The 13,820-nt window shown below is 40.1% G+C and overlaps 1 protein-coding gene across 1 annotated transcript in view; it reads right to left on the reverse strand.

Moving 5' to 3' along the window:
• The window catches only part of LOC136262750 (probable aminopeptidase NPEPL1), a 26,573-nt gene continuing 12,753 nt past the window's right edge, over positions 1-13,820 (reverse strand). The window contains exons 7-14 of the mRNA XM_066057143.1: positions 9,302-9,379; positions 8,966-9,066; positions 8,210-8,264; positions 1,392-1,460; positions 1,234-1,332; positions 879-956; positions 565-675; positions 1-259 (exon numbers count right to left, since the gene is read on the reverse strand). Coding sequence (XP_065913215.1) covers positions 116-259; positions 565-675; positions 879-956; positions 1,234-1,332; positions 1,392-1,460; positions 8,210-8,264; positions 8,966-9,066; positions 9,302-9,379 — 735 coding nt within the window. The 3' untranslated portion in view covers positions 1-115. The remainder of the gene's footprint in view (positions 260-564; positions 676-878; positions 957-1,233; positions 1,333-1,391; positions 1,461-8,209; positions 8,265-8,965; positions 9,067-9,301; positions 9,380-13,820) is intronic.

The following is a 13,820-nucleotide window of genomic DNA, read 5'->3' on the forward strand; positions in this document are numbered from 1 at the left end:
TGACGTAACATGAACTATTAATTAAATAAATACAAAAGGGGCGGTACAAATATAGTTAGGGACGTGTCCAGGAACTAGGTTATAGCTATTGCTGAAATGGCAGAATTCATTATGGCTACTGTCGCTTTCTCTTCTTGCTGCTGGAAGCCTTGGGGTCTTCATCACAAGATGGTGCAATGCTCTGCAGAATGGCACTGCTACTGTACTTGCCAAACAGAGTGGAGATGAGGGCGACACCAAAACCTGTAGCTCTTTCACCCTGTTGTAAATAAAAAACAACATAAAATTCTGCTAAACCACAACAATGGTGATGTACTTTTCAATACCTATTCAGGGTTAATAGCTTGTGTGTTTCAGTTTTAACGTCACAGTAAAGCACCCAGGAAATGGCTGTCAATAAAGCTATGTGCTTTCTGCATGTTATAATTGTATATTACATCCATGTAACAATATACAATCATATCATGAGTTGTTACAACTGTGTGGGTTTAAAAAAAATTCTTCTCTTGGTCCAACAGAGTCCATTACAGAAGCAATACACCAGTACTCCATGTAATCACTTACACTGTATGAAGGATAGGCCATATCCACATGGATCCACACACCTGGGAAATCAAAACCCAAGTGTGCTCCAATGAAAAGACCAGCACAGGAACTCTGAGCATTGCTTCGATCCTGTATAAATTGTGTAGATACAGCACATGTTACGACAAACACTCTGACACACACACACACACACACACACACACACACACACACACACACACACACACACACACACACACACACACACACACACACACACACACACACACACACACACACACACACACACACACACACACAACACACACACACACACACACACACACACTTACAGCCACAGAATTCTTCATGTCAGCTATAGTGCTGGCAAACTCCTGAAAATGAAGTTCCGGAGTGTATACAATCGGGAACTACGTGTAAAGATTAGCAATGACATATAATGACAAGTTTCAACTAGTAATACAGAACCTCTCAACAACACAGTTAGAGACTAGAACATTTTGTCAATTATTGCTACAATATACAGTCTATCTTTCATAAGTAAAATTGTATGGAGACAAACATGGCAGGACCAAGTCTTCACATACTCTCTATTACGGAGGTCTTACTACGAATAGAGTTCTATAAGGTCTTTAAGTAGGAGAATTTGTTAACAGAGGTTGTCCTGTCCACAATGACATTACACACCACAAGGTCGCCGCTGTTACGACCAGCCTCAGCACAAGCTTGCTCCCAATCATGGTTGTTTGACAACACAGCACCATGGTAACAGCCAGTACAAACCCCCTAAACAACAGAGAGAGGACAACAGCTCAAGACCATACCAAACTAGCTACTTTACTCACCTGAGCTGAGGTCAGAGTGGCCATGTCATATACAATGTCAGCATTCAAATCTTTCCGAGCGTAAGCAACCTAACAACACAGATGAAACAACTGACCATTATAGTATAATTAATATTTAGCTAGCCTGGTGATCACAAATAATCATAATCAGGTCACTGTATAAACACCAAGACAATACCTAGCTTGAAAATCTTCAAAAAATTATTTACGTACAAGAGTCAGAGATGACCAAAGCGTTATGTATTTTTTGACCAGAAGGATGAGAAAATGGTAGACATAGAAATTACCAGCAGCAAGTATGTAAGTATGTAATTTCTGTGTGACCAAACTTCAAAAATGGAGGGAAAGATTTGGCTGCGAGAACTTTTGTGACAAATATACTTCCCTTAAATTCATATCAAAATTCCCAGCATCCATACTATTAACTTTCAGTCACTGGGAATCTAAAATGTTGTTCTCTATTCATGTAATGTATGTGACCTTTAAAAGAGGATTCTACCGTGTCTGGGCCACATGTACACTGCATTGATTAAGCCAGCAAATTTGTTAGGTACAGACAATCGGGTGTTACTATTCAGTGGACTGGACTACTGGACAGAAATACTGGACTGACATTTTTTTTTTTTTTTTTTTTTGCATATTATACGGTTGGATTTATTGAGTCTCACCAGTTAACCACTGTGCAGGAGCCTGCAGCCCACTATTAAACACGCAGTGAAATACCACAGAGTCTGGTTGTTAAGCGCACATATAGACAGTTTGACAAGAGGACGTGGCACTATATTACATAAATTTTTCGTAACGTAATCTGCATTTGTGTAGGGCAAAAAGATCGGAAAAAATCAATGTAGGGCAAACGTTTTCAAAGTGTTTCTGGGCACTGCAATACTGCATCAAGTAATCACTATACCGAAATACAACCCTTGTAGTCATACTTTATCAATACTCAGGATTTGCTGACAGGGTGACTTTCTGTACAGCTGGTTTGTGAAGCAAAATTTAAATTACTTACTAAAAACTTATTGAATGGTAACTTATTTTACCATGCCTCAGTTTATTAATTGCTTAGTCCTCGTTTTTATTGTTGATAAGTTCCAGTTGACATCGCATTTCTTTTGCCCTACAAAAAAATGGCTGGTAATCTGTGCATGTGGCACATTTTATGACCACACCTCTTTGTTAAACACCTCTATATATTAAGCACTCATTACCTGTTAAGTGCATACCTGTTTCTCGGACTTAATCATGGTTGATAAGTGGACGTGGACGAACATGAAGCTCAAACATGAGAAGAAATGCTAGAGGTTTTCTAACAGTGTATAGCATGAAATTTCACAAAGTACAAAGCCAAATTACGTGCCTTTACTATACTTACCAAGTGAAGCAGTCTTCTGTAGTATGCTCCACACAAAGGATTCAGTGCACAAAATCTGGACTCATAATGTTAGTACATGTAATGACTGCAATTCACACCACCCCAAAAGTGTGAATCCATAATAATCATGATGAGGTTTATTTATTAGGAGCATGCACTTAACATCTATATGTTAATCACAATATTTTTTCATGAACTTTTATTAGGTGTATGCGCCTAACAATCAGACTCTACAGTATGCAAAAACTGTCTTTGAATATGTTACTATGCCGCTATACAGCATGAGGCTCAACAGTTACCACATATTGCTGATATGTGACAATGATAGTTAATAAGCGATCATTTTGCCATTTTGAAGATATCCATAGAGCAAGCTCAACGAGTGAGCTACAGGGTATAACTATGTAGTCATCTATTTCAGCACAGGGGTTTAGGTTTTCAGTACAGGCGCTTATAATTTCTAATTGTTAAGCCCCTAGACATCTGGCCAAATGAGACTACATGGCCCACTCATTGAGCTTGCTCTAAGGATATCTTCATCAACTGGCAACATGATCAGTATCACTGTCACTGTGAGAGATCAGGCCAGATTCAACAGGCCCAGCAGCCATATAGGGACTGAACATTGTTATTTGTATCATGATATAACAATCTAGACTATTCTAGAACATTCTGAGAATTTTGTATAAATAGAGCTGTGTTGTACAGTATATTGGCCTTCTCTTATTTCATTTGAATGAATGATTGCTGCTGTATCCCTGGTGAAGCTGTTGAGGAGACTGCTACTGTTGGCTAGCTCGGTGTTGTTCCTATCACATTTGGTGACAGGAGTGGGATTGTCCTCCGTGCAGACGTCAGAGGAGACCTACCCGTGTATGCTCCGTTCTGGGAAACGCTATCAGCCAGAGATGAGCGAGGTCACTGAGCTATTGAAGGCCTGGAAGGAGGAGCGAGAGAAGGAGAAGGAAGAGCAACGAGCAGAGCGAGAGGAAGAGAAGAGGCGGTACGAGGGACACCTAGAACAGCAGCAAGAACGTTTTGAGAGACTTATTGAAGGTCTAACGGCAGAGAGAAGGCCGCGTCGCGTGGAAGTAGGGCCAGAATCACTGAAGTTGACAAAACTTACGGAGAGTGACGACATTGAGGCTTTCTTAACAACTTTCGAGAGAGCAGTGGAGGCTCATGGGGTGGACAGAGATAAGCGTGCTGCTATCCTGGCACCTCAGTTGATGGGGAAAGCTCGTCTGGCCTACGCCGCGATGACTGACGCCGATGCTAGAGACTACGACAGAGTGAAGGCAGCCATTTTCCAGCGTTACGATATTAATGAGGAGACTTACCGACGACGCTTCCGTTCTATCAAGCCCTTGGAGAACGAGACGCCGGTGGAGTTGGCAATTCGAGTGAAGGACCTGGCAGAGAAATGGCTAAGGGACTGTCGAGACAGGGAGGCTGTGGTAGATGTAATGGTGAAGGAGCAGTTTGTGGAAGTACTACCAGAGGAGGTAAGGGTCTGGGTGAAGGAGAGGAAGCCTAGAAATACACAGGAGGCTGGTAGACTGGCAGAAGACTACCGTCAAGCCAGGAAGGTAGAGCTGTGGGCACCTGCTCAGAAGACTGGTGTTAAGAAAGGAACACCTGGTCAGAGGGGTTGCTATTCTTGTGGACAGCTGGGACACATGGCTAAGGACTGTAGCAGTAGTGGTAAGAAGGTGAGCCCATCCACTTCCAAGGGTGAGGATGTGCTGAAGGTGGAGAAGAGGCTGAAGAAGGATGAGAAGCCTTTCCTATGTTACAATTGTGGGGGACGTGGACATACTTCAAGGCAGTGCCCCAGTGATGCGTTCTTCTGTGGTGCAAAGAGATTGAGAGACCATCGTGGGAAGAAGCCACTGGTAAGACAGTCATTTCGCTGTAAGGGGTTTGTAGAAGGTCAGTATGTTAATGACATGGTATTAGATACTGGTTGCTCTAGAACTTTGGTGAGGAGAGAACTTGTAAGAGAGGATAAGTTGAATTTGGAGAAGTCGGTTACGGTGCAATGTGCACATGGAGATGCTGTTGAGTACCCTGTGGCTACTGTAGAGATTAGTGGGCAGGGGAGAGTGGTTATAGTGGAGGCAGCCGTGTCAGACAAGTTGCCACACTCAGTATTGTTAGGTACTGATGTTCCAGAATTGGTGAGCTGGTTGAAGAGTGAGGACCAGGCTCTTATGGTGGTGACCCGGAGCCAAGCTGGCAGGCGGAGCAGGAGTCAGTCTGGGCAAGATAGGGGGGAGCCATGTGTCAGTGAATGGGCATCTCCAATGGTGATCGTCAAAAAGAAGGATGATACCATTCGACTGTGCGTAGATTACAGGAGACTGAATGCTGGAACACAGCTGGATGCATACCCTATGCCAAGGGTCGAAGACATCTTAGATCAGCTAGGCCAAGCTAAGTATATCACCACATTGGATCTTGCGAAAGGGTATTGGCAAGTTCCTGTGGCAGAGGAGGACCGTCACAAAACAGCATTCATCACCACTAAAGGGCTATACCAATTTAAGATGATGCCATTTGGGCTCTGTGGAGCACCCGCCACATTCCAAAGAATGATGGACGAGGTTATCCGGGGAATGGACAAGTTTGCTAGCGCCTACCTGGATGATCTCATTGTGTTTAGTTATAATTGGGAGGATCATCTTACACATCTAAGAGTAATGTTGAACAGATTGGGAGAGGTGGGGCTAACAACCAAGCCCTCCAAATGTCAGTTGGCTATGGCAGAATGTACATATCTGGGGCATGTGGTTGGCAATGGAGTGGTGAAGCCAGAGGCAACTAAGTTACAAACTATAGAGCAGTTTCCTTTGCCAACCACAAAGAAGCAGGTCAGATCGTTTTTGGGGCTAGCTGGCTATTATCGCCGTTTTATTCCTGACTATGCAACCATTGCTGCTCCATTGACTGAATTAATCAGGAAGTATGAGCCGGAGAGAATTAGTTGGTCAGAAGGTTGTAATAGGGCGTTTTGTGAGTTGAAGGGGAGGTTGTTGTCTTATCCTGTGTTAAGAAATGTTAATTTCTCCCTTCCCTTTACTTTACAGGTAGATGCTTCTGATGTTGGGGTGGGAGCAGTTTTAAGTCAGATTGATGAGGAGGGCATGGACCACCCAGTTGCATACTTCAGCAGGAAACTATTGTCCAGGGAACAGAAATATGCTACCGTTGAAAAGGAGTGTTTGGCCATCAAACTGGGAATAGAGAAGTTTTCTGTCTACTTGATGGGGAGAGAATTTACAATCCAGACGGACCATCGGGCACTGCAGTGGCTCTCAAAGTGTCAAAATTTGAACAACCGATTGACACGGTGGAGCATAGCTTTACAATCCTACAAGTTTAAAGTGCTCCATCGAAGAGGAACAGAGAATGCTAATGCTGATGCCCTCTCACGGATCCCGGTTGCCATCAAGATAAGGGGGAAGGGGTGTGAGAGATCAGGCCAGATTCAACAGGCCCAGCAGCCATATAGGGACTGAACATTGTTATTTGTATCATGATATAACAATCTAGACTATTCTAGAACATTCTGAGAATTTTGTATAAATAGAGCTGTGTTGTACAGTATATTGGCCTTCTCTTATTTCATTTGAATGAATGATTGCTGCTGTATCCCTGGTGAAGCTGTTGAGGAGACTGCTACTGTTGGCTAGCTCGGTGTTGTTCCTATCACAGTCACATATCAGCAGTAAATGGTAAGGAGTAAGAGCTGTTGAGTCTCATGCTGTATAGCAACATATTGCAGCATAACTGAACAGTAGTATAATTATTAAAAGATAATTTTTGTATATTTCACCACTGGTATTCAGCGTATGGTCAGGTTCCTGAACAGCCATTAACTGGTGAGACTCAATAAATCCAACCATATAATGTGCAAAAACCAAAAATATTCCAGTCCAGTAAGCACCATTCAGCTAGATGATATAGCTGGAATTAACAATTATGCACACAAAATTATCAAAGTATTAAAGTTATTGTAATTTCGTACTTTCAAATTGGTGAATTGGTCCACAATTTTGCAATTAAATTGCTATGCATTGCTAAGGAAGTGCTATTCAAACAAACAACATCTTACGAACATTAGTATCTTCTCAACTGTTTTACAGTTTGTCTCGCATGTTTTTTCCCACGAATTCTCCCTATATACAAACCCTCAAAACTGTACTATATTTTCATTAGCATATGCAGGGACATGTACCCTTCAAGTAGAAGAGGTATGGTTTTCTTTATAGCCTATGAGGCCTGTTACAGTATTTCTCGGTAGTTAATACCTGAAGAGCCCAATGGTAAGGTAACTCATGAAGTTTAGAGTGACTACACTTGTATTTCAAACCAATGAAAGAACTTGCAAAGCTGAAGTTTAATGCTTCTTAGTTTTGAATTCTCATAGGTTGACTCTACTTTTACCATTAAAAGAATTTGCTCACATGGGTGCGTACAGACAAACATAGGTAGGTAGATAAATAGATCATAGGTGTACACACTCACACACACACTCACGACACATTTACAGAAACAATTTCAGTAAGCCAGGCAGCCTGTTATCTTACACTATCCCCTCCTATAAGCATTGAATTAACAGAGATTTAATACGTATTATAAAACTATAGGTACGATGTTATTCAAATTGATACAGCATTGGTAATTCAATGTCTACTGGGGATTTCAATTCCATTTGAAATTCTGGTGTTGACATCAGCCCTAAACAATGGTATATATCATCAAGGAATTGAAATTTGTGGTATAGCACATAAGTAATATTAGCTTCTGTATATTGATATACACATGTTTGAGGTATCACAAAATTGGCCTTCAAGTGTTGTGATATACCCATACTGTATGTATTTCTTTTTAGCTCAGATCTAATCAAGTTTTTGCTAAACCAGGTGCGCGCAGCTGGCTGTCGGCATGTGCACCTGATTTTCTGAAAATTGCTTTCAGAAAAATGTACATGTATGTTTCTATGCCTGTCCATACCTGCGCTTGTGTGGCAAACAAGCTTTTTGTTAAGAGCAGCTAGTGTGACTGCTCTATATACAATATGCCTCGTACTAAACTTACATGCTTTACTCTGAGGTGTATACCAATTCAACATATGAATGAAACTGGTTTCTGAATATGGTGTGAACAGCTTTCCTAATAGACTCTACAGGTGTTGTAACAAACTGAAAAAAATGAAGTGCAGGCCTTTAGGCTCATATCTCTCCGACTAGAAAGGGGGCATGTCCCTCTTATACACAAATGAAATGAAGAGCATACTCAAGGCTTTGTCAAAAACATATTATAAGAAAACACTATAGACAAACTGTTAGAAACATTACTTGTGGCTTAAAAGCGGTTTCTTAGAATTAAACTTGAAACGCTTCCTTATAGCAACAACACAAAATTAAACTCCACTTACCCCATCCCCCAGTACTAGTCTGCCTTCAGCATCAGTATTATTGATCTCCACTGTCCTACACAAAGAGATGGAAACAACCATGACAAAACTAGTGGGGTAACCCAGCCAACCCCTGACAAAGAATATCATTTGACAAAAAAAAAATTTTTTTTTCAGGGAATGAGTTGTGCTACTCTAAAACCTTGTTAGCAGACAGAGGCATTGTCGCACTAACCACAGATCTTTTCACTGTGAGCAATAAAGAGAACTGGACACAATGAAATGAAAGTCCACGATGTGTGCAGTCACAAGGCACTTCTCAGGATGAAGCATGCCAATAGTATTGAGAGTTATGTTTATCTGGAGGCATCAGTCAGTCACTTATAGTCAGCCAGTAAAATGTCCACAATCTTTTCTTTAGTAGCAACTTACTTTTAAGGTGGTGTAGCTACACATGTGATTTAGATCAGTTTTTTTTTAAATCTGGTCACACATAATTTTTCTAGTTTACATGTAGAACTAGTCAATAGTTGTGTTACTACCCTCTACACTACTTTGCAAAACACTTGACTTGTCACTCTCTGATTTACTGAATGTTCTATTAGAGTGTGAATGCTATATAAGAGTATATTGTTTACCTGTGTGTTACATGTACAAAACTTCCACAGATGTGGGACTATAGTAACGTTTTAAGTGTGTGTTTAAATCCTACTACAAGAAATCACACTTGATTCACGGCAAGATCTTTGTAGCTCTATAGAAGCTGTAGTTGCTTACTTTCCAGAGTATAGAGTATGGACGTCATCTGGGCGGGTAGCATGGGGACCAACTGCATTCTCTGCCAAACAGAACAGCGCAAAAAGATTCTGCGTAAACCCCTACATTAAAATAATAAAAGTACACATGCATTGATCACATGTAAGTAAGAATCATTCAGTGGAACCTACATAAACTTGTGTTGGTTGTACTAACTACAACTTTGACTGCTTTGATAGGTAAACTCTTGTAGATTGGTGAATGTACAACTACATAAATGTACTGTTTTGAAATTCATCTACGTAAGCCTTGGTTGTTTCTACCACACTCATAATATCAGGAAAGTGTCAGCAATACCTGTTTCACCATGAAGTAGAAGGAGCCAAGTATACCAGCTGCACCTCCACAGTCTCTCTTCATTCCGGGCATCTGAGTCTGTTAAAGAAGACAGGTGTGCATAGTACATGTAGAGTAACAGTAAAATTTACTCAGCAGCCACCTTATAAAAAAAGGCCACCACATTAATGTCAACTATGTAGGAGCAAACATAGCTAAGGTGTACTTCATGACCTCATTAATAAGACCACCTCATTATAGTGACCATGTCAAGTAGGTCCCAAACATTGCTAAGCTGTATGTCATGACCTCATTAATAAGACCACCTCATTACAGTGACCATGTCAAGTAGAGCTTCAGTGTACTTCATGACCTCATTAATAAGACCACCTCACTATGTCAAATAGAATCCCAAACATCACTAATATCCACCTTCTAACCCAAATACAGCATGGTACGGCTAAGTGTAAATCATTAATCAAGCCATGCCAAACCGGGCTCAGCACGACGAGGTGGCCTTGTAGGGCTAGGATACAATGTGAACACATTCCGGGCTGGTCAACTTGGGTGATTCTGTTAGCCATATATACAGTGAGTATTTCTATACTCAAAGTATTCTACACCATGGCCACAATGTATGTACTGCAAAGACGTGCTATGCCTCCAACTATTATATTCTACTGCAAGAGGTATCTACTGGCTATAATACAACCATACAGCTGATTTGTCTCGCTACAATTTCACTGGTTCTATTTATACAGTAATCGCCTAAACAAAAACGGCTTATTATACATTGTGTGCTTGTTCTGGCGCTATATTATTCAGCTCAAACAATCCTCAGTCCACTTGTTGAACAGCGACGTGAACAAGGGCTGACTTTCCACCAGTGAAAAGTAGACCAGAACAGTGTGAATGGGACATAAGCCAAGGACATTTTTTGGTGAGAGAGGTATCCCAACACTAAGATTTACTGTACCCCAAACATCACAACTGAAATGATAAACATGAGTTACGAAAATATCTTTTAAGAGTCATCCTGCACACATATAATGTCATTTTATTATTATTATTAGCACTTTATTATTATTATTAGCACCCTCAGTGCTGGTCACTGTAAAGTGACCCTCAGTGCTGGTCACTTTACAGTGACCAGCACTGAGGGTCTGACAGCACTGAGGGTCTGACAGCAACATGCAACATTTTCTACTGCTGTCACAAATATTAACTTCCAAGAAGCACACTAAATTAGTTTGTTATTAAACATGTGTCGCACGTCCCTTTCAGCAACACATAATCAAAGATACAGTGGTCCATCTACAGTGAAATGGTTTACCAACTGACTCCATTGAAGATTAGTGTTAAATAATACAATTATGACATTATCTGAGCTCTGTGATACAGTGAAATTGAGTATGCAGTTACGTTAAACTTCATTTATTACTTTCTAATATTATTACTTAAGTAAGTGTGCTACTACAACTTTAGTATTTAATGTGAAGTTATCTAAACAACCTTGTTCCTAGAATTAGCCAAAACTGTTTTGATAAGTGAATTTGTTTAAAGCCCAACAGAGCTCTGTTTAATTGTTACTCTAATAGAACATATGGAACAAACACTACACCTTTGGGGATAACCAAGGATGCACTATAGTTTAGTTTACCACATAGTCCTTTAGCTACGTAAATATGTACATACACTTTTATTATCAGGAGCTTCAATTTTCAATAGTCTTATCTTTTGGTGATTTGACTTTTTGTGAGTACAGTAAATCGTGTGATATAGATATATACACCCCCCCCCCCCCCCCCCCGTACCACAATATGTGGCAAGCACGCATATGAAATGTGCATCAATCTATTACCTTTCAGACCATTTCTAGTACTTGTAGCTGCTTGTAGAGTTTGCCGCCAAATAAGATAGAAAATCTGAGTAGTTGGAGGAGCGAAGTACGTAGTATCACGAGTACTCACAAAGGGGAGGTATCTTAGTGGGTGATATGTAGCAAAATCGGGTACTGATGAAAGCCGGAATGAAACGGAACAGAATGAAATCAATTGGGGCGCGCGCCAAGTTTAAAACAGATTGTGCACTATTTCCAACTGTCACACAATAACTAGAATTATGCTAGAATTAGTTTGTTTCTGTTTATAGGCATGCTAGTAATCATTCGCTCGAAAGTTCTATTAAATGCCCACCACGTGGCAAGGTGTGTGTAAATAAAATCCATCCAGTTTAATTTAATCCTGATGTAGAAGTACTTCCTTACCATTCCAAAAGGTAAACTACTGTAGTATTTTCATGTTGTAGGGGTATTCAAGCCTTCTGAAGCGACTATAATTCTACCATTATTGGCAGCGATTTACGAGAGTTAGTAAACTGCAGTATGTTATATTAACAGTGCTTACAAAAAATAGGTTAACAGCTTAGCTAAATGATCATTGTTTAACTTAGATGATTGTACAATGCATTCTTGCAGTGGGCATTAAATAGAGCCGTCGAGCAAATGTTTTCTAGCATGTCTATAGCAGTAGCGAACTAATTCTAGCACAACTCTAGTTATTGTGTGAAAGTTGGAAACAGTGCACAATCTGTTTAAAACTATTTTTTAACTTGGCGCACACCCCCTATTGGTTCCATTCCGGCTTTCATCAGTACCCAGCAAAATCAACAGAAAAATTGTTTGGCCAACATTATCAGGCTATCCACCAGTAAACCACTGATTCTTGCCAAGCCAGGCTGCCCCTTCACAAGGCTTGAAACCGCCATTCAAGCTCTCCACATCATCCAGAAAAGACGTCGGTTAAAACCAGCCTCAAGTATACGTAGTTTGAGTAGTACTGAGGGTCAAAATTATTAGTACACAGTGTTGGGAAAGTTGCTTTGTCACTGTAATATATTACATATTACTCTTTACTTTTGGGCAATGTAATAATAAGTTACAGTTACATATTACTCCAAATGAAAAGTAACTTAATATATTACATTAAGTTACTTTTGCTCTGACCATACACCGTACCTTTACACCTTGCATGTTAGTTACTGAGCTAGTATATAGTAAACACTCATAGCTACTGGCTTCTTGCACCTGTAGAGATGTTCTCTTCAGCCATACCTAAACATTGCTGGCAAATCAGTGACCAGTTGTCTGAAGTGTGAACTAATATGGATAATTTTATTATAGGGGATCAGGACAGTAGATTATTCACTGTTGAGTAACACTAATTGGTTAGTAATGGACCTGGTAATGTGTTATGAATATCGTTACATGTCATTAAAGTAATAACACGTTGCTTTGGTTACTAATATATATATATATAACGAACTATGAGTTCCTTCAAAGTGAGTTAAGTTATATTACTAGACTATGAATAGTAGCGTGTTATATTACTTGAAATCACAAAATGTAATAACTATTATATAATGTGTTGCATTAGTAATGCGCTATTCCCAACACTGGTAGTACGATAGTGTAGCTATCCACTGGAGGTGTTAGTTTGAATTTACCTGATGTGCGATTTGGAATGGTTTTGTAATGTCTGGTCACAAATATAGTTTTTACACGAAAATTTAGATATTTCATACACAAAAGTATTTGTGGATGATTTACACTGAATGAAATATATGTCAATCTTTGAAGCAACAGTATGCTTATAGCTACAGTGGTAAGAAAGATTGTCAGCACATTCTTTGATAGTATCCTAGTTGAAAGCCAATAGCTACTGTAACAGTACTAAAGGCAACAAGCCACATATGCTTGGAGATTTTGGCTGAGTGAACATAGTAGTGGGTTTTATAACGGGACATTAATTTTAGCATATGGGGCCATTCGCTACAATATAAATTAAGTGTAGTGATAAAAATAAAAATAATAACACGGTGATTTTGCAAAACGTTGCACATGCTGTTGAAATATGCTATTACCATGCAATCTGGGAAGATACGTATGTCCGCCCTATCAAAGCTGTGTCCAGGTAATAAGTAAATTGGTATGGATAGGATTCTATGCAAAGTAGCAATCTATGCAAAATGCTTACCATTTGGCCTACAGGCTTGCTAGCACTCTGCTTAAGCTTCTCCCAGGTTAGTTTAATGCAACGGTTCCATGCATGCACAACTGCACGACATAATTCACTTCAAGTTTTCCCTCTGCTAGTTGAAGCATAGTAGGTTCATGTGCTTAAGGCTGTTGCCACGTTGCATTTAAGCATACAGCAGTTTCAGCACTTCTTGCAATCAATTTTTGTTTGAAAGACATAGTGCTTTTGCGCATGCGTGTGGGCGATCTCAGAGCCACATGACTTGTGCTACAACCCTGCCAAACCGTGTATACAGCATCCCGAGGCCTGATTTGGGTACCCACCAAAGTTGTAGTGTCAGATAAGTCATTATAGAAATACACATGCGAACACAACCACTTGCTCAAATTGCAAGAACCGCTGTAACTGAAAAGTAAGATTTTAATTATAGTGATTGCCTTTGATCGCTCTGTGGGAAATTTCAGATGCTATCATAACCCACTATACAGTATATTATTGTGCTA

This window comes from Dysidea avara, chromosome 8 (assembly GCF_963678975.1).
Source record: "Dysidea avara chromosome 8, odDysAvar1.4, whole genome shotgun sequence".
NCBI classification, from domain to species: Eukaryota; Metazoa; Porifera; class Demospongiae; order Dictyoceratida; family Dysideidae; genus Dysidea; species Dysidea avara.